General features: G+C 47.7%; 7 protein-coding genes across 7 annotated transcripts; 3 read left to right on the top strand and 4 right to left on the bottom strand.

Moving 5' to 3' along the window:
* Window positions 1-8: 8 nt before the first annotated feature.
* On the top strand, window positions 9-1860 carry DFJ58DRAFT_858145 (fatty acid desaturase-domain-containing protein; the record flags this gene model as incomplete). Its single annotated transcript, XM_041393961.1, has 7 exons — window positions 9-103; window positions 172-216; window positions 271-525; window positions 585-825; window positions 877-925; window positions 1001-1497; window positions 1548-1860. 7 exons carry the CDS (start codon window positions 9-11, stop codon window positions 1665-1667), a joined length of 1302 nt encoding a protein of 433 aa, XP_041239164.1. The 3' UTR covers window positions 1668-1860.
* Window positions 1861-2041: 181 nt separating this feature from the next.
* DFJ58DRAFT_667074 (D123-domain-containing protein) lies at window positions 2042-3285 on the bottom strand (the record flags this gene model as incomplete). The annotated part of the gene is made up of 5 exons (XM_041382599.1): window positions 2042-2355; window positions 2409-2537; window positions 2592-2835; window positions 2883-3045; window positions 3101-3285. 5 exons carry the CDS (start codon window positions 3283-3285, stop codon window positions 2042-2044), a joined length of 1035 nt encoding a protein of 344 aa, XP_041239163.1.
* Window positions 3286-3469: 184 nt separating this feature from the next.
* Window positions 3470-7051, bottom strand: DFJ58DRAFT_748703 (P-loop containing nucleoside triphosphate hydrolase protein; the record flags this gene model as incomplete). Its single annotated transcript, XM_041387609.1, has 14 exons — window positions 3470-3488; window positions 3542-3629; window positions 3684-3977; window positions 4683-4884; window positions 4951-5108; window positions 5161-5370; window positions 5425-5434; window positions 5487-5719; window positions 5778-5946; window positions 6002-6451; window positions 6516-6578; window positions 6636-6855; window positions 6909-6917; window positions 6972-7051. 13 exons carry the CDS (start codon window positions 7049-7051, stop codon window positions 3610-3612), a joined length of 2118 nt encoding a protein of 705 aa, XP_041239162.1. The 3' UTR covers window positions 3470-3488; window positions 3542-3609.
* Window positions 7052-8012: 961 nt separating this feature from the next.
* Window positions 8013-8786, top strand: DFJ58DRAFT_732824 (uncharacterized protein; the record flags this gene model as incomplete). Its single annotated transcript, XM_041386216.1, has 4 exons — window positions 8013-8035; window positions 8096-8314; window positions 8541-8571; window positions 8622-8786. The coding sequence occupies 4 exons, from the start codon at window positions 8013-8015 to the stop codon at window positions 8784-8786; spliced, it is 438 nt and encodes a 145-aa protein (XP_041239161.1).
* A 2339-nt stretch (window positions 8787-11125) lies between these two features.
* DFJ58DRAFT_708334 (uncharacterized protein) lies at window positions 11126-11490 on the bottom strand (the record flags this gene model as incomplete). Its single annotated transcript, XM_041383780.1, has 2 exons — window positions 11230-11490; window positions 11126-11171 (listed from the first exon to the last, which is right to left on the bottom strand). The coding sequence occupies exons 1-2, from the start codon at window positions 11346-11348 to the stop codon at window positions 11126-11128; spliced, it is 165 nt and encodes a 54-aa protein (XP_041239160.1). The 5' UTR covers window positions 11349-11490.
* A 5624-nt stretch (window positions 11491-17114) lies between these two features.
* On the bottom strand, window positions 17115-17492 carry DFJ58DRAFT_858126 (uncharacterized protein; the record flags this gene model as incomplete). Its single annotated transcript, XM_041393960.1, has 2 exons — window positions 17326-17492; window positions 17115-17275 (listed from the first exon to the last, which is right to left on the bottom strand). The coding sequence occupies exons 1-2, from the start codon at window positions 17432-17434 to the stop codon at window positions 17115-17117; spliced, it is 270 nt and encodes an 89-aa protein (XP_041239159.1). The 5' UTR covers window positions 17435-17492.
* A 2192-nt stretch (window positions 17493-19684) lies between these two features.
* Window positions 19685-20955, top strand: DFJ58DRAFT_90648 (uncharacterized protein). Its single transcript, XM_041395013.1, has 5 exons — window positions 19685-19933; window positions 19984-20010; window positions 20066-20137; window positions 20189-20413; window positions 20470-20955. The coding sequence occupies exons 1-5, from the start codon at window positions 19724-19726 to the stop codon at window positions 20710-20712; spliced, it is 777 nt and encodes a 258-aa protein (XP_041239158.1). The 5' UTR covers window positions 19685-19723; the 3' UTR covers window positions 20713-20955.
* The last annotated feature ends 3529 nt before the right edge of the window (window positions 20956-24484 follow it).

The following is a 24484-nucleotide window of genomic DNA, read 5'->3' as shown; positions in this document are numbered from 1 at the left end:
CTTTAATCATGTCAGACGGATCAGAGAAAGGCATCACGACCGTAAAACAGAATGTTTGCGTTATACCCGACCTCACAATCAAGGACCTGTTGAGCGCTATCCCGTAAGTCTGCACGCGTTTTTTCAATGCATCCCCGGGCCAGACACTTATTACTGTTGGTTTTTTTTCAGCGCTCGCTGCTTCAAGCGTTCAGCGTTGCGGTCGTCACTATATATGTAGGTTAATGCTTGCCCAAGATAGCTGGCTCTGACGCGTTTCATGATGATTAGTGTTTACGACCTAGTGGTGATCTCGGGTATCTACAAGACCGCAACTTATCTAGACACCCTCATCTCCCCCGAACACGTTTCCCTCCCTCATCCCTTGCTCTATCCCGCTGCACGCTTGTCTCTTTGGGCGGGGTACACCTTCTGGACGGGTCTCTTTGCCACTGGTCTTTGGGTCATTGCTCACGAGTGCGGCCACCAAGCATTTTCCGAGTCCAAGTTGATCAACAATAGTGTTGGCTGGGTCCTGCATTCCGCGTGCGGTCTCAAATTTTATTTCATTCAGTCACGTGATTGACAATACCTTAATTATTTAGGCTTGGTGTACCATACCATTCGTGGAGGATCACACATGCGAAACATCATGCTTCAACTGCTCATATGACTCAGGATCAGGTCTTTGTCCCCAAGACACGTTCGCAACTCGGCTTGCCCGCATTCGACCCGACAAAAGAGGATATTCTTGGTTCGAGTGTTTCGGACGAAGTGATGAAGGAGCTGAAGGAGGCGCTGGGCGACTCTCCTATTGGCGCAACGATTGGCGCTGCTACATATTTGGTTAGGCAAATTGGATGAGATCTACGTGATTGCGACTAACGGTGTTTTTAGCTTGGCGGCTGGCCTGCATACCTTATCCGCAATGCATCTGGTCAGAAGCGTTACCCCCAAAGGCACCAACCGTGAGTAATGATTCGTATTGAAAAGAAAATAATTTAACAATTTGGTTTTGTAGACTTCAACCCTGATGCTGTGATGTTCGCGCCTCACCAGCGCGAGTCAATCGTTCTGTCTGATATCGGTATCGTGCTATGGCTCGCTGGTATCACCGGCTCCATCTATACATATGGGTTCTGGACCGTGTTCCGTCTTTACCTGGTGCCTTACCTCTGGGTCAACCACTGGCTTGTCCTCATCACGTTCCTCCAACATACCGACCCGCTTCTCCCCCACTACCGTGCCTCTGAGTTCACTTTCCCCCGTGGTGCTCTGTCTACTTTGGACCGCAACCTCCTTGGTGGCTGTGGCTCGATTATGGGTTGGATCGGTGCTTATGCTACCCACGGTATCTCCGAGACTCACGTCCTTCATCACGTCTCCAGCAAGATCCCTCACTACAACGCCTGGGAAGCTTCTGATGCTCTTCGTAAGCGCCTTGAGCAAGCAGGTATTAAGCTTGAGGGTGCTCCGGGCGGGTGGGGAGAAGTCTACAGGGTTTTCAAGGAGTGCAAAGTCAGTATACTTTTCATTCTGTCTGGTATATATTCTGAGACATCGTTTAGTTTGTTGAGGATGAGGGTAACATTCTTTTCTACAAGAATTCCTCTGGTCTCGCTGCCACTCGCCCTGCGTTCACTGATGGTAGCGCCAGTGACTCTGGTATTGAGATTGACAAGATCTAAAAGCGTAACCATGCGTTATAGAGATACTTGTAGATGGCCCGCTGGGCTATTTCCTATATTATGGTCCATAACATAGATGGTGTCGCGTATTTGGGACGAGGGGGGTCTGGCGGATTATTATTAGAGTCCTACGATTACGATAATTCTAATGGACGACAAAATGAATGAATTCGCTGGCCACGCTCATGGAGGTTGAATGTTATTCTGCGGTAGATTTGAGAACATGTTGGTGTCTCGACCGCTACAGAACGCGAGAATTTCGATTGGCAACATGTTTAGTGGGTTGGTGGGTTGCGTGCTGCGACTGGGTGATGATACGAAGCTCAGGTTTGACAAAATCCGTTCGGGGTAAGATCTGATGATGGCCACGTCTATTAATCGTCATCATTCATGGACTGCTGAATCTCTTTCTTCCACAAATCTGAGAAGTCGTTGATGTCCCGACCGCTACTCAGCGCGAGGGCTTCGATTGGCAACATGTTGTGCTGGTGAGCTGGTGCGTTGCGCGATGCGACCGGATGTAAAGGTGAGTCAATGATACGGAGCTCGGGTACGCTCAGCCCACGTGTGAAGACCGACAAGAGCTCTTCGTACGTGAATAGGAGGGGATCCGTCCGGGGTGCGTATGGGTTGAAGTCTAGGACATGTCCCCGAGACAGATCACGCGTCATCAACACATCAAAGACGTCTTCATAAGAGTGGTGAGTGCACGAACTACGAAAAAGACAACGTGATACATACAATCTTGTTGCCCGTGCCATTTGGACTTGATCTTTTCTTCCCACAAACGCTGAAGCGTCTCTACGATCTTGTTTTGTGTTTGGGACTCGTTCATGAAGTCGTAGAAATTTGTATCGCGCTGTGATATCCCTGCACGAGCATCGTCGTGGCTTTCCAGAGTGAGAATTAGAAAACAGAACGTACCTATGAGACGGCCTTCACGGACGAAACACCTGAACTCGCGGCTCCTATCCATAGGATACCATTTCCGCAAGACAAGCTCGAGTTGATACGATGGTGGATTCGAGGGATCGTATTGACATCCCTCAAACACCGTGTCGATACTTAGATCGTGCGATATGAAGTCTGAGGATTTGAGTAGGATGTAGACATCTGATGGAGATGTGCATTTAAGAGGCGAGGATGGTGGTAGCACCCATGATGCATCCTGTCAACTGTTTGATGCGAACAAGGATGTATGTGCAATGGGCTGACCTTTGGTGAAGAAAAATTGAGCTTAGGGAAGACTGCGCCGTATTCTTTGATGACTTGTCTTATCCGCTCATCTAGATCAGGGAAGGAGAAGATTCGTCCGACTGCGGCGTCATCCTCGTCGTCGTCCTCATCTTCTTGATCCGAAGGAGAGCTTTCTGCGGGACTGACGGTGGGATGTGAGTACAACTGAGACACGATGGTATAGCTAATCAACTGACGGGTTTTCCGAGCCTTCTGGTACGAAAATGCCGTCTGAGTCGAGGTATTCCTTGAATGCTTGATCCAAGGGACGGATGATGGTGCTTTTTATACCGATGGAGGAAAATGTTGGATACCACGATGAAAATTGGAAGGAAAGCAGATAATTTGGTGTTTGTAGAGGAAAGATGATGGGTGTGGTCATGATGATCGTATGAGTAGCCCCTGGGGCCATTCTTTTGTAAACCGTTACGTAAATAGCGAGCTTCATTTCAATTTCGTTTGCTGGCGCCATGAAACGGTTAACGAGAGCTACCAGCGCGGCGCTCTAAACGCGTGATCTACAGTGAACCTGGTTGTCTTACTTATAAGTGAAACATGGAGTCATAGTAGGATTGGGGAAGAATTCTAAGTAGAGAATGAATCGGCATAGACAGACGGAGTGATTTGATATAAGTTACCCATGTATCTTTCCGATTGCATAAGTGCCCTCTCTCAGGCTGATTCTCCATTCCTAGTGCCGGTATAATCAATAGATGAATGGTTCCACTGCAAATAAGAATGAGAATGTAGGTGATCATGCACGCATTCAGTGGCACTCACAGTCACAATCATCATCGGGATTGAAGCTTTCCATTGGCATGTAAGGATCTAAATGGCCAACACCATGATCTTGTAAAATATCTGCGCGGGCGTGAGAATCAATCCAACCGCCAAGGATGGAGTCTTCATCAAGATAACATCCAATGGGAGGATGGAATTCTCCTCCTCTGCGCTGAACAAGGCGCTCGATGCGTTTCGCTAACAAGTCGGTGTAAATCTCCTGAGCCTTATTCGGTTCAATATCCTTGAATGTTGTGAGGTCGCCCCCGATGACCAATTCGTGCGGGTAATAGACTGATCGCGAGAAGTCATGCAAAAATTATGTTTACACATTGAATTTACTTGGCCGGGTTTGTCAAATGGTGGGTGACTATCCGTACGGATAGTCATCCAGTAAGTAAAAGTTTTACTGACTCGGAGGGGGGAGTCCTTGGTTGCCCAAAGCTTCTTCTTGCCGCATGTTTTCCATTGACTACTCCCAAGCCAGTCGAACATAAACTTAATTAATGAGATGCGGTCTGCGATAGCCAAGCGTCCAAATTTAAAGATATTCCTATAGGGCCTACTAGTACTAGTATTGTGCAGGGCTGCTTAATAAGTTCGACGGGGATTGACCATCGGATCACGAGTGATGAGATATGAAAGCCGGGGAGTGAATTCACTGAGGATACGGAAGTAAGAACAAGCTTTTATATCTATAGCAGCATAACGGGAACTGCACAGCCGGTAGCGTAACGGTACAAGGTGAAGTCAACTAGTAGTACAAAGGGAATTCCTCACCCAACACAGTAGCGTTCCTTACAATTGGTAGCGCACTATGAAGTCCAATCCAATCAACCTGCAGTCACATCTGGCCAGCTTGTGCAGTCTTAAGCAAGAAGAGACATGCAAGAATAACAATTGAGATGTGCACAACTGAGATTGAATTTGATCAGCACTGCTCGCAAATATCCTGTACGGCCTGAAAATCCCCACAGGATACAACAAAGGCGGACTTACTGTAATGCACCACACTTTGCATGCCAGCCGGGACGCCGACCCGCAAATCTGATTTGTGCTCAGATGACAGATAAGAGTTGCGGTGTTCCCGAGCCTTGTTCCAGTCCTGCATAGAATCAAGCACCGTGTGGATGTGTGTCTCAGAAAGCGGTGTATTCGAATGCAACGAGAGAGAGAGAGCAGTTCCCACAGTGTTCTTGATCTATGATTCTGTTGGCATCAATCACTTCCAATTATGGGAAATGCAAGAAAGTGATGATCAACATACCTGACGGCCGTTGAGTATCTCCCGGGACAAGGCATTAATTTCGGCCTCTCCGACTGTGGACTGGCAGGAATCCGATGTTTTATCAATGAACGTCTTCCAGATCTGTTTGCGTGAGTCATGACACAGTGGTGGGTAGTGCACCGTGAAGTGGATTCGACCTGTTTTGTGATTGACTGAGGAACACAACTACAGCAAAGCGAAAGCACATACTCTCGAATGCAGCATCACACTGTGAAACTAGGTTGGTCGTCAAAAACATGATTCCCTGATAGTATTCCAGTTGCCGTAGAAAAATAGACACCAGGGCATTCCGCTCCACATCAGTCTCCCTCCTTTGTGACAGAAAAACATCTGCCTCGTCGAGCAGGACGACTGCTTTCCACCGCTGAGAAAGTTCCAGAATCTGAGCTAGAGCATGGTCTACATGCTCCGAGTCAGATCCCAATTCGCCTGCCGAAATTTAATATAAGGGACGCTTTGTCACCTGACCGAAGGTGATGAGGGTAGATGAAATCATGAGTTACGCTGAGAAATACCTCTGCCGCTGCTTCCGCTGTAAGCGTCTTCCCACATCCAGGTGGGCCCGCAAGCAATCCGACGAGGCCTTTTCCTTTTCCCCGCACGAAGTCGTCAAAGGTTGAACTAGTACGCGATGCGTGCTGCTTCACCAATGCATGAATCAATTCCTTGTGTCTGTTGTCCAGGACCAGGCGATCGAAGGGCTCTAATGACCAGGACACATCCACCAGCTTGTCAAGAGCGAATCCACCTAAGACGCGTAAGTTTGTTATAGAAATGTGTGGAACCAAGCGGGAAAATTCTCGTACCCCATTGCTTTGTTCCGAAGCAAAAGCCTAAGAGAACAGGAGTGCAGATCATATATTGCTCTTCCTCGAGTTCCTTTGGCTTCAACCGGGTAGAAACCCGGAGATTGAGACTAGACTCAGGTTTAAACATACGAAATGCACCAGGATCGATCATGACGCGCCCGTATGCCTATATCAATTTGTTATAGGCTATACTATCAACAGGACTGGTTATTACTACTCACCCTGTACTTTCGAACCTTACGGTCGTCGACACAGGCAGTCATCCCGGAAATCTCACCGTAAGTCTGGCGTTGCAAGCTTGCAAATCTCCGACCTCGTTCGGCTGCAAGTTCGCGAATGTAGGGTCCATTCGAATGATAGAGGAGGGGAAAAACAGATAGGCTTTGTATCTTTCGCTCTCCTTCGAACGATGGGATCAGAAGCCTTTGGTTAGCAATTCTAAAATGCTCGCCGTCGTGAGTAATCACATGACAATGGATTGCTGCACAAATTCCTTCATTTGTCAGTGTGATCTCAAAGCGCGTAAATCGGAGAATGTGGTCCTGCTCAGTGAACTCGTGGTGATTGAAGACCAGTGTGCCATAGCGGAATAATGTCCAAAGTAAATCGAAGGTGATGGACTCGTTTCTTGTCAACGATTGAAAGTCGGCGAAGGTGTTTTTGTGCTCCTCCTGGATAAAGTAAAGAAGCACTTCGATTTCAGAAATTAGCGAAGTGTTTGGTGTGCCGTTCGACCTTTCTGATTCCAGTCGTTCCTCGAGCTCGTTGTAAGAGAAAAAAAAGCAGCTTCAGGTCACACTGAAATGCGTAATGAGAATTGCATTGTGGTGTTAAAATATTTAATGTTCAACTTACGATACTTCGCAAGAGATCTAAACCTTGCAGGCCTCGGTGTATCTCCATGAGCACTTTGCAAAGTTCTTGACTTCGGATGTCAATTTCAGTCTTTGTGTGTTGGCCCTTGCTGTCCATGACTCGTCGGACGACAATAACTGGTTTCTTTTGATTCAGTTTCTCGAGGTGCTTTGACTGCTCGTCTGTGTTCGTATTTTTGTGGACGGTTGTTCCAAGTCGTCTGGAAGAGTTATCAAGTTCAAACGCTGAATGTTCCATTCTAAGGATGCTCACGGATCATGACTGTAACGAAGATTGATATGAAGAACCGGGACGATACCGTACGGAAGAACTCACTGCTGGTCATAACGAGCAATTCGTGCCTCTAGGGGGTGTGTTGTTGTTCCTGCATCAGGATGTTCCTCCGTACTAGACATGATAGAGAAATTTATGGGAACCGTTTTCTTGGGGATTGAAAACAACACAGTGTGCCTTCAGCTTTATGTATGGTGAGAGTATCACAGGTAGAAAACCACATGTCGAGCTCCTGTACACTCCACAGCATCTTATGGCGTCATGTAAATTGAAATGCAGTGAGTTCATACCGACTGCCCGCAAACTTCGAAAGGCTTCAAAGTAGCAAGATGGAACGGAGCAAGAACGGGTGCAAAAAGGCCACGCTGAATCAAAAGACTGGGCGTAACACTAGATGCCGTGAACTAGAGTGGTGTCCGGAATACACGCAGCCAGCGTGTGCAGCTGATGCCGAAAACATCAATATGAGTGCTTGAACCCGGGCAGCCAGATGTGATATCCAAACACTACCTGACTAGTTATGATGTGATGCCTACAGCCTTTGTCTTGCTATAGGTATATCACAGATAACCGTAGGAGTCGCGAGTTCTAATATTTTTAGAGGTCGGACCGAGCAGCATGTGATAGTAAGTGATGTGTTGCAAGAAGGGGTGTTAAACATCTCGCCGAGTGGCACGCAGGTGGCAAATCAGTTTCTGATCTGCTATGCGTCTTCGGGCCATCTGAGAGGTCCACTTCCTGCGCCCTGATTCCAGTTGAAGGCGTCTCGACCTTAATAACTCCGCATGCCAACCTGTATATTCCAGAAGAGCAATCAGATCCAAGACCGCAATGGAAGGTTTAACAGGACTGGGCAATTGACCCATAAGTATATGGGATTGCCTCCTGCGAACAGAGCACGGGGCTGTGGAAGAAGAGGAAGGAGAAAACTTACTATGTGTATGTGTATGTAATTAGGTACAGCGCGGTTCAAATATTAATCTATACAGCAAGTACCGTGACTGGATTTGTGAGACTGCAAACGCGTGACGCGAGTTACATGAGTGCTTCGAAGCGCTTGATGAACATGAATATTAAATTCCTATGTCCACACCTACTTATCAAGGGTAGAGCTTGGCCTGGACATCTGATGGAAAGAAACTCATCTCCGGTTCATTCCAGATTAGTATATCCGACACAGCCACTTGGGAGCAGATCGCCATCCTGAAGGATCATGACGACCTCATCGACACCATCTCCTCGTCTCGCAACGACCGCCTCCTTGCAAGTGCATCTGTTGATCACACAACGCGTCTATGGAATCTGGATATCAACCTCCCAGTCGGACCACGCATCCAACATGAAGGTGATGTGCGCTGCGCAGCACTTTCCGCTGATGGAAAGCTGTTAGTCACTGTTTGTAAAAACGAAAACGCGTACATATGTGACATTCACGCCATCCTCCAACCTTTATCTGATGTAAAGTCCACGATTTTTCAGTCAAAACTACGCTGATCTCAAGAGTTATTAATGGATGTACGTAATCCGTTTCTCAACCTTCCCAAAGGTTGTAACCTTGATATTCCATTTAGGCAGATGCTATGCAGGGCGAGAATGATGATCTTTCGCCAGGATTTTCAACGACGTGACAAACGGTGCTCGTGTGCGTATCAGTGTTTTTACTAAGTTCTTGTTCTAACCTCTTGATTTCAGTCCTCCAGAGCATACGGTAACTATCACTATTCCTCTGCCCGCCATTCCCACTGTCTCACACCCTCTTTGGGAGTGAGAGTACGCTCTTTCGTCGCCTTTGGTCACCTTTCCGTCGCTCTCCTCGCAACAAACGATGCAACCAAACTCCAGCAACGCCCAAGGTAGCCCACCTTCTCTCGTGGTCCTCGTATCAATCGAATTTTCTGCAGTGGAGGTCAGAGACTCGGAGGTATACATTTGTTTGCGCGCATTTCCCATCGCTGTGATTTAATGATTTATATCCAGGTTATATATACCGCTCCGCCGCCGCCGCCACAAAAAACACACCAGGAAACCCGATCACACGCCCAGGGGTCGTCCATAACACCACCTACTCCATGTACTGATCCTACGACACCACGTCCAAGATATGCGCATTCACTGCCCGTCCGGCTGTTGGCTCATCTCGTACTTTTTCTCTGCTGCGCAATCTCCTCGACACGCCAATCGAAATACACAACCACGCAGCAGCAAGGTCAATCGCAAGGTCAAGTCCAGGACCAGGTGTCATCCGACTCATCACAGACTCAGCCTGCCGCCCCGTCCGCGTCCGCGACACCTCCTGCTCTTGATACTCATACTGCCTCACCAGTTGCAGGAAGTGCGTAGTCACGATCCCTTCCATTGCAGACTTGTTTTGTTCTTTTTTCTACTGTATATCCTGATGGGTATTAACACTGAAGCATATGGACACTTATCTCATCTTTGCATTTGGTTCTTTGGTAATTCTTGTTATCTCGTTGTTCACATTGAGAATGTGGTATTTGATTTCACAACCTCGATCTCAGGTTGCCTTCAACGCTATACCGTGAAACCTCGACGTCCGACTCTCATCTCTAGAAACATGTTCTAGCTGCAAATGATGCTGTACATCTCGTGCATCACTCATCCTGTTGGCACATATTTTTCGGGTACCCGATGGCACGTATGTACATTCTGCCTTAGATTCATCGATCGCACAACTGCACCCTCCCAACTGTTGTCTAAGTCTCCGCACTGTATCAGCGAACCAGCAACAATGGTTGAATACCAGTGCTACTGGTTTGCAACTACAATGCGAGTTCTCCTTGCACATACGTTAGATACAGAATGGCTATGGACACCTCAAGCGTTCCTGAAGATGGTGAAAGGCAGGGAGAAACAGTATTGCGTCACTGATCTTTTCTATCTGGAGTGTTCTATGAGAACAGGATCTCGTGGAAAGGCATGGAATGTATCATTAGAACTGTATAGTCCGAAGAGCGATTATTCTAACCGAACAAAATGTGATACGAGCATCTTGTGTTCGATGCATATGGCTGTAACTGGATGAATTAAGAACCATCCTCTGAAATAATGTGGGAGATTGTTGTGTAGGTCATGTGTCATGTATACTGTAGAATAGGTCAGTGGGACGCTCTGACATGATTGGACGAAGGAGCATAGCAATATTTAGGATGTGCTCGGTCCTACTTTCATGTAAAGTAATGACAAATTGATAAGGGCTTGAACATGTGTTGGGGCAAATGAATCTGGCAGCTAGCGCTGACCGTAGAAAGCGAAAGTTCCTTTCTGGGTGAGCGCTTGAGCGGCGAACAGAGATTCAACTGTATTGAACTTAGATTGTGCAGCGTGTCCCAGAAGCTCCCCGTATTCGATACCTGATGTCCATAAGTACCTATAGCTATCCAGGGTAGAGATTTGGCATCTATGGATACAGATAAGGTGTTCAGGGACTACCCTTGATCAAGCACCTCTCCATCAACCCTCGGCCTCATCGGGCATCAGATCTCACTGATGTAATACTACTATTGGCGTGATCGCTCACCTATCAGCTTGTCATAACCCTCTGGATCTTGCTGACTAGGTACTCGTAGAATATCCATTTCATCATTGATATTGACATCCGAACGTCTGGCGCATGCTACTGTATAACGATTGTGAACGCACTGCACACGAGACACAGGTATGCATTCCATGTTCTTTAAGGTTGGTTCAGCAGCCATCGCGATCGCCAGTCGGGTGCAAGTCGAGGGAGTCCGCATCTAGAATGATGCTTCGACTCAAGATGTCCCACTCGCAAACGAATTCAAAGGCATCCCGTAAACCTTATTGATTCATTCCAGATGTCAGCGTCATACTGAAGTCACAACGGGTCTATCTGCAACCGTAGCTGAATTAACGTAACGGTAGGATATCATTTGAGATAGAACGAGGTGCAGAATTTACGGACTGGGAGGTGAAAATGAAGCGGCTGCAATACAGCGAAGTAACTTCGTCCTGAGGGGGTATTTACGGAGCAGTGACACTGACCATGAATTCCTTGGTAAACAACTTTGTCTTGATGTGAACAAGGATGTATATGCAATTGGCTGACCCTTGGTGAAGAAAAATTGAGCTTAGGGAAGACTACGCCATATTTTTCGATGACTTGTCTTATACGCTCCTCTAGATCGGGGAAGGAGAAGGATCGTCCGACCGCATCATCATCCTTGTCGTGGTCCTTTTCTTCTTGATCCGAAAGAGAGCTTTCTGCGGGACGGTGGGAAGTGAGTACGATTGAGACAGATGGTATGGCTAGTCAACTGACAGGTTTTCCGAGCCTTCTGGTACGAAAATGCCGTCCGAGTCGACGTATTCCTTAAATACTTGATCCAAGGGACGGATGATAGTGCTTTGATGCTGACGGAGGAAAATGTTAGATACCATTATGAAAATTGGAAGGAAAGTAGGTAATCTGGTGTCTGTCACCAGGAAAGATTATAGGCATGGTCAGTCACCAGACTCCCCACTTAATCACATACACTCATGCATATGCTTTTTTGAAACCGTACAATATGCATGACGGAAGTTCTTCGTTGACCAGTCTTAGCTGGCAAGTGGTAAGCATTACGTGACAGAAATTTGTTGCAGGTTCGAAACCTGCTCGACCATATTTTTCCTTTTACCACGCCTTCAACATTCACTCATCGATGGATCCTTCAGGTCGCTTACCAGCATCAGAACAGATCAGAAATATGCTATCTCGGGTGGTGCGGATTTGAAACCCGCCGACAAAGACAAACGATTTTAACTCTTATTACACCTTGGGCAAGTTCTTCGGAGGTTCATCTCGACTTGGGAACTTTTGGGAAGCGGTCTTAGCCAACATGGTTGCCGCAACAGAATCGAAATCTGTATCTCTTGGACTGCGCAGGTTTGAAACCTGCCGACGACAAGTTTTTTCTATCGCAACATTCACTCGTGGGTGGTCTCATCAGAGGCTCATCTGGACTAGTCTTAGCCAAGTGAGCTACCGCAACAGAATCGAAATCTGTTTCTCTTGGACTGTAGGGGTTTGAAACCTGCCGACGACAAGGTGTTAACTGGTGTTAGCCAAGTGGTCACCACAACGGAATCAAAATCTGTTTCTCCCAGCCTGCGCAGGTTCGAACCTGCCGAATGACAGGATTTTTTTTTCTATCGCGCGACGAAGACAGTACGTTGTGTTTGCTTGAGATCGGACAACGACTTCCAGCTCATGATAGTGGGGTTCAGAAAAATCTGATTGCTTGGGAAGTCTGAAAATGTGGCATCATATAGAAGGGCATTGCCTATGTATGTTGCGCTGATTAGAAGTGGTAACAAGGATCATGTCTTCTGAATATCACAGCATTCGATTGGTAACTCGGCGGCCAAAGTTCTGTTCACTTCAAACCCACTTAGTGGCGAGGGAGAGGTCTACATATTAGTGGTACGACAGGCTCCAGGATACAGCCTGTCTCAGTTGAAGACATGCATATCGCCAGTGACAGACCGGGGCGCTATCTCTACACGGCAAAGCGGACACAGCATGACAGATGGGACCCACCTTAAACGACGAAACGAAGTGGTGCCCAACTTCCCCGACTCTAATCCCAACGCCCACTGATCGCTGGTGATTGAGTACAGAGGATGTCTGAACGGTGCTTCCCATGAGTGATACTCTGCAGGGCAAAGCTGACCACCTAAATACGCCCAGCAACACCAGCATACATTGTCTCGGACCTTTCTTGTGGGTGAGGATGTAATTCCTATTAGCAAGCTGTTTGGCAGATGAGGGCTTGAGTGACAGAATATAGCACGTCGACTCACCGGCAATTACTGTTGCTAGATGCAAGCAGAAGTGAAGATGGGAAAGTGAGGTTGTGAGGTGTCGAGACGGGAAAGGTCATCGCCTAATGGACAGAGTACACCCAGAGTGTGTCGTCAGTATTGCACTGGAGTACTGGAGTGCAGATGGTAACTAATAGCGAGCGCTGGTATGGAACAGAAAGAGTATAAGACGTCAAGAGCAGCAAAATCATCTTCAAAAATCATCGATAAACGTCCAGGTCAAGGTCCTAATTGATAAAAACGGTTGTAAGTATGTAGTGCGGAAAGGAGCTTCCCCATCTTGGCATCCCAAAATTTTGTTGGATCCTTGTTCCATTTGCCCATCGCGATTTTTGATGAATGGCCCGAGCAAATCACCGCGGACACATGTTTGTCCCCGGTCTTGATTAATTGAACTTTGTAGGGGTAGGCAACCACGCAGATTGGTAGGGTCAAAATAGTCAAAATAGTCATATGGTGACGTGATAAGCAGACAAAGCTGACATTTGAAGTTTGGAAACCTGGACTCAGTGTGATTTAAGTATCCGACCACGCCTCAAAACACGAATGCAAAAAGTGGTGAAACAATAATACTCACTAGATTCCTAGCGACCACAGAATTAGCAGAACAGGGTTAGATGGTGGGGAAAGCAGTAAAGTGTCATGTTTTGAAACCCGCCGATCATCCTGGCTTATGAGAAAATATGACCACGGCAAGCTTTGGGTTGATTTGGCATTGTTGAGTGCGGAAGAAAGAAACAAGTGGAGAGGAGAGGGATTGCGGCACCCCCTCGAATGTTTGCCATAATCAACGTAATCTATACGTGTTGCGGACCTGAGCGCTTCATATGCACAGCATTTAAGCTGTGAAGCATACACAGGATAGAAGACAGCATGAACGAACGAGTGTCCAGATTCCTCAACTCCCAACCAAACGCCCCCTGAACGCTGGTGATTGAGCACTGAGTTCGTCTAGACAGTGCTTCTCGTGAGTGATGCTCCAGGCTTTTCTGCAAGTTAAAACTGACCACTTGCTTACCAGTGACCTGCAAGAACCTCTTGTGCATTCTCGAACAACGGCGCAGCGACTCCCGCATACACAGCCCCGAAGTTGTATTCTAGGCGAAGACTGGATTCCTGTAAGTGAGCTATCTCATGAGCAATGACTTGCATGCTTCTGACAAGCACTAAATTGAAAGAAATTACGCCTCTGGACTCAACAGCAATATTCCCCGTTGGAGGATGGCCTGGTCTGATTCCAAAATCCCGGAAGACCTCCCTCATATACACATTCCCCGATCTGCAGTACTTAGAACCCCAGCGCTGACCATGTCTTCCCCTACCAGTGAGACACCAGCGATTACACCACGTCATACGATGCGAGGTCATACCAGATGGGTAAACGGTGTTGTGCACCTGCCTGGCGGACAACGGATCATCACATGTTCGACTGACGGTTCACTCCGACTATGGGACCTAGAGAGCGGCGCACAGATAGGTGAGGATTGGCGAGATGAGAATAACGGGGGAGTGTGGTCCATAGCATTGTCTTCCAACGGCAAGACAGTTGCAACTGGAAGCAACAATGGGAAAGTGAGTTTATGGAATGTCGAGACGAGGAAGGCTATTGCCAAATGGACAAGACACACCCATGTTGTAGGTGCATTGTCCTGGAGTGCAGATGGTAATCAAGTGTTGAGCGGATCTTGGGATGGGACGGCAAGAGTCTGGGATGTCGAGAGCGGCAAAACTGTCCTGACAATCAAAACTGGGCACTTGTGGGTGAACGCGGTGGTATGCTCGCCAAATGCGACAAAAATTGCGACGGGCGGACGCGACGAGGACGCAGTCAAAATCTGGGATGCAAAGACAGGCAAACTGTTCAAGACGCTCAAACACCATAAGATTCAAGTTTGCAGTTTAGCATGGACGTCGGACGGAAAGAAACTTATCTCCGGTTCACTCCAGATTAGGATATTCGACACAGCCACTTGGGAGGAGATCGCCATCCTTGAGCCTGGCCACAGACACTGGGTCTACGCCATCTCCTTGTCTCAGAATGAACGCCTCCTTGCAAGTGCATCGCTCGATAACACAACGCGTCTATGGAACCTCGACACGAACTTCCCAGTCGGACCACCTCTCAAGCACAATCATTTCGTGCGCTGCGCAGCCCTTTCTGCTGATGGAAAAGTTTTAGTCACTGGTTGCCAAAACAAAAAACGCGTACACATGGGACATTCACGTCATCCTCAAAGAAGCTGGCCTTGAAGACCAACTGCCCATTAATACCAATATTGTGAGCATAAACACATAACTCACTCACTCACTCACTCACTGACATTGTCTACTTGAACAGGAAGCATCTCAAGGTGATTCAGGAACAGAGCGCACCCCCCGTTCTTCGCTCAGTGACAAGTCGTTTTTGGAAGTACGTGAAGTATTTCTGATCCTTCTCAGTCATTATAACATCAATATTCCAGGCTGGCGCTACGCGATGTCACGACGAGTTCGGCGGTGTTGATGAACTTTCACCAAGGTTTTTCGACAGCATGGAAGCCGATGATGTGTGTAATCATCTATTAAATAATTCATTTCCTGATCTCTGTGCTCTCAGCCCTCCCCATCAGGTGGTACTCACCCTCATTCCTCTGCAAGTGCACTCCTCGCTCGCCTTTCCTTGCTCTTTCGTCGCTTTCAACCTGAAGCGACAGAACTTCTGCAACCCTCAATGCCTTCGGGGTTACATCCCCGTGTGCTTTTCGCTCGCCTGTCCTCGCTCATCCACCGCTCCCCACCCGAAAATGATGCAGCAGATGAACTTCAGCAACCCTCCACGCCTTCGCGGGTAGATCTACATGCAGTCCTCGCTCGCCTGTCCTCACTTTTGCCCCGCCTTCGACTTAACGCCGACGAAGAACCCTCATATCACCCCACAACCCCTTCGGGTTTACGTCCAGATGCACTCATCGATCGTCTGTCCTCACTCTTCCGCCTTCAACCCCATACCAATGAAGAAATTGAACTCTCGCAGTACCAAAGGCATCCCCATGTTGTCGAAGTGGCTGCAGTGCGGGACAGGGAGGTATGTCTCCTCAGTGCGTTTACAATCGCCGTAGTTTAATTATTTCTGTCCAGGTTATATTTACTGCTCCGCCGCCGCCACAAAAAACACAGCAGCAAAGCCAATCGAAAGGCGAGGAGTCATCCACGACGCAACATGCTCCAGGTACTAAGCCTACTACACCACGTCCAAGATATCCGTATTCACTACCCGTCCGATTGTTGGCTCATCTCGTGCTTTTTCTCTGCTGCGCATCTCCTCAACACGCCGACACCAATGCACAATCAATGCAGCAACAGCAGCAAGGTCAATCGTAAGGTCAAGCCCAGGCCCATGCACTATCATCGCAGACTGAACCTACCGCCCCCTCGACGTCCGCAACACCTACTGCTCTTGATACTCGTGCGGCCTCACCAGTTGCAGCAAGCGCGTAGCCACGGCCCCTTCCATTGCCAATCCATTTCGTTCGTTCGTTCGTTCTGCTCTACATCTCCTCGGCATGCATATGAGCATTAATACTGTAGCATATGGACACTTAGTTCATCTTTGCATCTGGTTCTTTTGCGATTATGGTGATCTTGCAGCGATCTTCCGTTATATGATTTTCTGCAGACGATGATACCGGGACTGGCCTGTACTTTACGGGACGAGAATAGTTTGATCTCAGACTCGAGTCCGCTCATCCATAGACATCCACAACACTATTACAAACTCTATTTATCAGCTAGTCTTATGGGAGAATTGAGCCTCTGACGGGTAAGGTGTCTCCGTCCAATGATGAAAAGTCGGGAGGTCAAGGTTGAAACCGAAATGTAATTCACAAATGATTGGGGCGCAACAAAACACACGACATGTTGGCGAGATGTCTGATAATTGACGCAAGAAACGGGATACGGGATTGCTCGTGACATATGTGGGCTGGACACCTTCCTTCCGTATCACATGAATCCCCATGCCATGCCAGTCCGCATCAAACACCTTCTGAAGATTGATTGAGAAGTGCAGTAAGCCCTGCATGGCTCTTGCACAGAAGTAACTTCAAGAAGGGCGTTATATTGTCCGTGCAAACATTCTCCGAAAGAAGCGAGGCGTGCCGAAGTTTGTGTGGTGCAAAAATAGGGAGTAGACCCGGATAAAGGGAAAACGACCGTCTGGAATCCAGCGACCCAAGAGAAGCGCAAAAGAGTGCTGAAAGTGTGTTTCAAAGACCACACCATCGTTCATCCACTCTGACAGATTGAATGAATGAACATGATCATATCTAGTCATTGAGTATACACACGTTACCTCACTAGCGCCTACTCAAGCCCATAGCTCAGCTCCAGTGCCAATTCCGGCCTCATGAGGATGCCCCCGTTGTCATAATTCCATTTTCCAGCATTGAGAGTCAGGTGCAGCTCGGTGATCGTGTACTCGCGTAGGATTAACCAAGAGTCAGTGGGAACAGCGTAGTGCTGGGCTGCACAGCTCGTGTAGTTCAGGAGTGAGAAATAGTGATGGCAGACTCACATTCATCTAATAGTTGTCTCAAGGCCTTCGGATTTCGTGAAACTGCGCCCTTTATAACAGTCACAGAGTCGATACTCGCCCATCTCTGGGTGGTTGATGCGGAGATCATCCTTATAAATTTTCCTCCGATATATAGCAAAGGATGCACAAAGGTAAGTGAAGAAAATTCAGACTGATTACGAACAAATTACGAATGGCATGAATGACACAAATGGGGCGAACGGGGCGAAAAGTCGAAGTCCGGATGGAAAGAAACTTATCTCCGCATCAATTTGGCCTAATTAGAATAGATATCAGATATATCATACAGCAAGAAGATGGGGTGTGATGACATCATGATGGTCGTATGCGATACATGTGATGAGCTGTCACTGCCTTGTGTGGGGCAAGGCGGACCTTGCGAGGTTGATTGAATAGTGATCGAATTGTCCTGAATATACAGTCTCCACCAAGACGAGTACACAGGGTTCAACGTTGCCACGAAATTGCATTCATGTGAACTTTTGGTACCACTCATCTTCACACATCAGGTCCGCTGCTACTCACGATGAAGATGGTATATTGTTTTTGGGAAAAGGATCAATCAATAAATGCACTGTAGCAACATCTAGATTGCGCCTCTTCCTAGATGTAAAACAATGAGAACAATGCATACACCACAGGATGAAATCAAATTCATATCTCATAGACCTTATCGAAATGATTCCGGATATCGAATTTCATACGGCAAGTCGCACAAGGGTCTGCATGAATTCACAGCTAAAAATGGGTGTGACGATGGTATCTTCTTGGTCGAGAGGCGAGGGTCCAGAATATTACGGTAGTAAAGGGGTAAAAAGGAAGCGGGCTAGAATCATGACTGTAATCCAGCGTACTGTCCGAACTTGCGCAATGAAGCGAAGTAGTGATACACACCATGACTTCCGTTGGAAACAACAACTCCGTCATGGGTGCTGATATTATTGGCAAGCTGCACTGCTTGCATATACCCTAAAATGTTTGATGGCAATCGAGTTCATACACAGACCAGAAGAAAACATGCGGAGTGGGTAGGGAGTGCGGGGCACACCGTCTATAATCAACCATCAACTCGAATGTAGTCCTTACTTATAGGAAGATAGACATAGTACCATCGCACACTTGAGCGCCGAGGCACTTGATCTACAGCAACGAGCTGTGAAGCAAACACGAGGACACATGAGACCCACCTTAAAAGACAGCCAGAACGAACGAGTGTCCAGCCTCTAAACGTTGAACTCCCAACCAAACCCCCTTTGAATCGCTGGTGATTGAGCACTGGATTCGTCTAGACGGTGCTTCCCGTATGATACTCTAGGCTCTTCTGTAGGTTAAAACTGACCACATGCTTACCAGCGACCCACAAGACTCTCTTGTGCATTCTTGGATAACGGCGCAACAACTCCTGCATACAGTCCCAAAGCTGTTGACTAGGCGAGGACTGGATTCCTGCAAGTGAGCTGTTTCATGAGCAATGGCTTGCATGCTTCTGACGAGCGCCAAAGAGACAGAAGATAGGCCCCTGGACTCACCTGCAATTGTCACTACTGTTGGATAACCCGGTCTCAAAGATCCAACAGCGTCTCTCGCAAACATAGTCCCCGATCTACCGTGGTTGAGACTCCGAGTGTAAAACTATGTCTTCCTCCATCAGTGAGGCGCCAGCGATCGCGCCACGCCGGATGATGCAAGGTCATACTGACTGGGTAAGCGGTGTCGCGCACCTACCTGGCGGACGACACAGCATGACATGTTCGACAGACGGCTCACTCCGACTATGGGACATAGAGAGCGGCACACAGATAGGAAAGGGCTGGAAAGATGGGAGTAACGCAGGAGTGTGGTCCATGGCACTATCTTCAGATGGCAAGACAGTTGCAAGTGGATGCGGTGACGGGGAAGTGAAGTTATGGGATGCCAAGACGAGGAAGGTTATCGCCAAATGGGCAGAACACACCGATAATGTGCGGTCATTGTGCTGGAGTGGAGATAGTAATCAAGTGCTGAGCGGATCCTTGGATGGGACAGCAAGAGTTTGGGATGTCAAGAGCGGCCAAAACTGTGCTGACAATCAAAACTGGGGACAAGTGGGTGAACGCAGCGATATACTCGCCCGATGCAACAAAAATTGCAACGGGGGGGTGGGACGTCAAAATCTGGGATGCAAAGACAAGCGAACTGTTCAACACACTCAAACATAACGAAGTTTACAGCTTGGCCTGGACGTCGGAAGGAAACAGGCTTATCTCCGGTTCATATGGCCTAATTAGGATATTCAACACAGCCACTTGGGAGGAAATCGCTGTCCTTGAGGGTCACCAACACTTTGTCTACGCCATCTCCCTGTCTCCGAACGAACGCCTCATTGCAAGTGCATCAAATGATAAAAACAGCGCGTCTATGGAATCTTGACACCAACCTCCAAGTCGGACCACCCCTCCAGCACAAAGAAGATCTGCGCTCCGCAGCCCTTTCCGGTGATGGAAAGCTGCTAGTCACTGGTTGCCAAAATGAAAACGCGTACACATGGGACATTCACGCCATCCTCAAAGAAGCTGGGCTTGAAGACCTCCTCCATTCTTTATCTGATGTAAAGCTCGTGGTTCTTTAGTCAAAACTACGCTAATCTCCCACTCGCAGGTTGCAGCTCAAGAGTCATTAATGGATGTACGTGATATTTTCTCAACCTTCCCAATGGTTGTAACCTTGATATTCTATGTAGGCGGATGCTACGCAGGCCGAGGATGATGAACTTTCGCCAGGTTTTTTCAATGGCATAACAGATGGTGCTTATGTGCGTCATCAGCATTTTTAATCGGTTCCTGTTCTGACCTCTTGATTTCAGTCCTCCGGAATGTACGGTAACCATCATCATTCCTCTGCCCGCCGTCCCCACCCTCTCGCGCCTTCTTTGGGGAGTGCGAGTGCGCTCTTTGGTCGCCTTCGGTCGCCTTTCCGCCGCTCCCACCGCGATACTGACGATGCAACCGAACTCGTGCAACACCCCAGGCGGTCTATCTTCTCTCGCGGTCCTCCTATCGTCAAAGTTGCTGCAGTAAGGGATAGAGAGGTATGCATTTTTTCGCGTGCATTTCCCATCATCTTAGTTTAATGATTTCTGTCCAGGTTATATTTACTGCTCCGCCGCCGCCACGAACAACACAGCAGCAAACCCAATCACACGGCCAGGGGTCGTCCGCAACACCGCCTGCTCCAGGTACTAATTCTACTACACCATGTCCAAGATATCCGCATTCACTACCCGTCCGGTTCTTGGCTCATCTCGTGCTTTTTCTCTGCTGCGCATCTCAACACGCCGATGCCAACACACAACCAACACAGCAGCAGCAAGGCCATCCGCAAGGTTAATCCTAGGCCCAAGTGTCATCATTGCGGACTCAGCTTGACGCCCCCTCGGCGTCCGCGACACCTCCTGCCCCTGCTCCTGCTCCTGTGCAGCGGTGGTGCAGTCATGACCTCTTCCACTGCGAGCTCACTTCGAGCTGTTTCATTGTTGTACATCTCCCCCACACGCCGATGGTCATTAATGCAGGTACACGACTATTTCAGCTTTGCTTCTAGTTTTTCTGTACTCTTATCTCTTCTTCATATCATCTCGCAACTACATCATCAACCTTGTTTCCCCGTCATATGACTCGTGCAATTTGTTGTACATCTCCCCCACTGGCCGATGAGCATCGACACTACAGCATCTGGACAGTTATCTCATTTTTACATCTGGTTTTTTTATAATTATTGTTGTCTCTTCGTTCACGCCGTGTCTGTATTTCAGTTCACAACCTCCTCGATCTCGCCTTAGCTTCAACGCTATGCCGTGAAATCTCGATTTTCATCTCAAGCAGTCGTAGAAACATGATTAACTCCAAATTCTAGTGCTACATGTCTCGTGCGCCACTCTTCCCGTCTGTCTATTCCTCGAGTGCCTGGCAAGTATGTACATCCTACCTTGGACTTGATCGATCGCACAACTGTACAAGTGCACTCTCCTGCATCCAAATTACTGTTCCAAACTCGAGCTGCTAGTTAGTCTTACAATCGATGTTGTCGAATTGAGCCTCTGGCGAGCAAGATGTCTCTGTCCAATGATAAAAGGTGCGGTGGCCAAGGTCGAATATAAATCGCAGAGAAGTGTGGGACTGGATTCAAGAAACTGCACGGCATAGTATTGACTCTGGATGACATGTCTGATAATCGACGTGATAGCCAAGCGATACGGGATTGCTCGTGAAATGGGGCTGGACACGATTTAAGAATCAGGTGATAGGCGTCGGCGCAAACCTCTTTGTGCTTGACATGCCTCTGATTAAATGCTGGACCACTCTAAACCACGAAAGAGATTGAGAAAGTGTTGAACATGATTTTAATTCACTGGGAAATAATCAATGAACGTGTGTGGGACTAACAGCTTGCTAGTCTTGGTGATGATCGATGATCATTCTTGGATGGGAGGTCATCTTAGCCTTCGAAAGGTAGTCAGGCAAGCACTTGGATCGTTACGGTCGAAATCGTCCTGGGCTGATATGACAAGTTTTCACCTGAAATTCAGCAGAGAAATTAGACACGATATATGCTACTCACTAATACAGGCTATGCATACCACAGGTAGCAGCGATGTCCAGAATTCAAGGCTTCACCTTTGTCTTGAACTCTACTCCTTCCGGTATTCATCTTGAAGGCCTTGATTGCGATTCAGCATGCTGTACCCTCGACTCGATCGACCTGGACGTCTTGGTGGATGCATTTCGTGCGCTGCTAACGCGGCCCATCCTGCGAATTAAGAGGAGAGCCGCTGTGATTGAGAACTGTCAATCATTTGCACAGATACGAAGTAATAATACATATATACGTAGCGGATATGCGAATATTTAAGATCTTGACACGCACCAGTACCTAACTTAAGGATAAGCTTTGGTAGGACACTGCAGCACAAGTGACATACTTACGGATGGAAGTAGATGCGTAGTAAAAGCCACATGGAAGAGAGGTATCACCGACTCTGATCTGATCGTCCTACTGGGATCACGAGGCAATGAAAGCATGCATCGTGGCATTGGGACGATTCTTCACCTGCCGGGAAAGCATAATCACAACATCTGAGTCTCCACACTGTATTAGCAAACCAGTAACAATGATCCAATATCAGTGTTACTGGTATACTGTTACAGTGCGAGTTCTCCTCGTATAGATGATACACAGCGTGCCAGTTTGGCACCCACAGGATATCCATGGACGCCTCGAATGCTCCCGAAGATGGTGAAAAGTAGATAAAACAACATCGCATCACTGATATTTTCCATCTGGAATGTTCTACGAGAACAGAATCTCGGCGTGGAAAGGCATGGAATGCGTCATGAGTTAGAACTGCACGGTTCGAAGAGCAATTATTTCACTGACCAAAATGTGATACGAGCATCTTGTGTTCGATGGCTGTAACTGAGTGAATGGGCGATATAGTAAGACTATCCTCCTTTGAAACGACATGGGAGAGTATTGTATATTGCGTGAGGCGAATCGCGATATCGGGGTCATGTGCCATGTAGGCTGTGTGGAATAGGTTAGTGGGACGCTCTGACAACAGACAAAGGAGCATCATGGCATAGCGAGGAAATCAGTGATGCCAATAGGGTGTGCTCTGTCCTGCTTTTAAGATCATGACAAATTGATAAGGGCTTGCAAGCTTGAACACGTGTTGGGGCAAATCTAGCAGCTGACCGGTGACCACTCGATCGGTTGCTTACCCGTACATGTTGATTGAAAAGACAGTTTCATTGTAACCATGTACCAGAAAGCGAAGTTCCTTTCTGGGCGAGAGGCGAACAAAGATTCAACCTTATGTCACTACCATCCTGGACCATTTTGAACTCCGGTTGTGCAGCGTGCCCCAGAGGGCCCCGGACCCGATCCTGGATGACGATAAGCACCCATCAAGGGAAGTCGAATATCTATGGATATAGATAAGCGTTCGGACGGCTACCCTCAATGAAGCTCGCGCACCTCCATTAACCATCCATCTCGCATCAGATCTCACAAACTAATACTATTTGCATAATCGCTCATTGGATGCTGCTAAGTGCCCTGCACATGAGACACGGGTACCCAATCCATGTGTTTGAGCTTGGTTCTCGAGTTCCTTTAGCAGCCGTCGAGATAGCCAGCCAGTTATGAGTCGGGGGAGTCCACCACCGAACTGATACTTACGACTCGGGATGATCCATACTTCCAATGACGTACTTTCGTTCAACTTTCGTATATTACTGTAACATCACCCTTGGAGCACGGTGATGCATCTGTGTTTCCAATGCGTTGCAGCAACGTCATAGTTGCACTCTTCTATATGTAACCATGAGACAATGCACATACAACGAACAAAATAAACACTCGTAGACCTTATCAAATGATTCCGCATATCAGCTTCACACTGAAGCCGCACCGGGTCTGCATGATCACTGCCAAAAAAAAAAGTAAGAATAGCATATCCATTGGGTTATATCGAAGGTCAGAATTTACGGAGTGTGGGAGGGCTGATAGGTAAAAAAGGAAGCGGCTAGACAGGACTGTGATAAAGCGGGCTGTCAACGTTTGCACGAAACGACCTGAGGTCGTGAAGAAATGCATTTGCGAAGTATTGACACTCGCCACGACTTGGTAAATGTCGACTCTATCCTGCATGCTGCGCAGCCTGCATACATCCTGAAATGTTGACGGCATCGAGTTCGAACATAGGTCGGAAGAAAAATGCGGAGTGAAAAGGGAGTGGACACGCTGTCAAATGTTTGCCATAGCCATAGCCCTGACGTATAGCAATGTGCACATACTAATAAGTAGTACCGGTCGCAGATCTGAGCGCTTGATCTACACACAGCAATAAGCTGTGAAGAGAACATGAGAATGATGCATGACGTGCACCTTAAAAGACGGCTTGGACGAACAAGTGTCCAGCTTCCTCAACTCCTAACCAGACGCCATCTGATCGCTGGTGGTTGAGCACCAGGTTTGTCTGAACAGTGCTTTCCGTGAGTGATACTCTAGGTTAGAGACGTGCGGAGTGAAGAGGGAGTGGGCACGCTGTCAAATGTCTACCGTAACCGCCAACGTATAGGAATAATGAGTAGCACCGGTC

Source organism: Suillus subalutaceus (assembly GCF_016647625.1).
Source record: "Suillus subalutaceus strain FC151 chromosome Unknown DFJ58scaffold_133, whole genome shotgun sequence".
NCBI lineage: Eukaryota > Fungi > Basidiomycota > Agaricomycetes > Boletales > Suillaceae > Suillus > Suillus subalutaceus.
Note: the sequence above shows the minus strand (reverse complement) of the source record. Positions and strands in the feature narration are given on the sequence as shown.

What these genes read in the sequence shown, in the direction of transcription:
- DFJ58DRAFT_90648 (XM_041395013.1), top strand. Translation starts at nt 19,724, where the DNA reads ATGATAAAAACAGCGCGTCTATGGAATCTTGACACCAACCTCCAAGTC. An exon ending in TCCTCCATTCTTTATCTGAT is followed by an intron (nt 19,934 to 19,983) that starts GTAAAGCTCGTG and finishes TCCCACTCGCAG; the next exon opens with GTTGCAGCTCAAGAGTCATT. An exon ending in CTGCAGTAAGGGATAGAGAG is followed by an intron (nt 20,414 to 20,469) that starts GTATGCATTTTT and finishes ATTTCTGTCCAG; the next exon opens with GTTATATTTACTGCTCCGCC.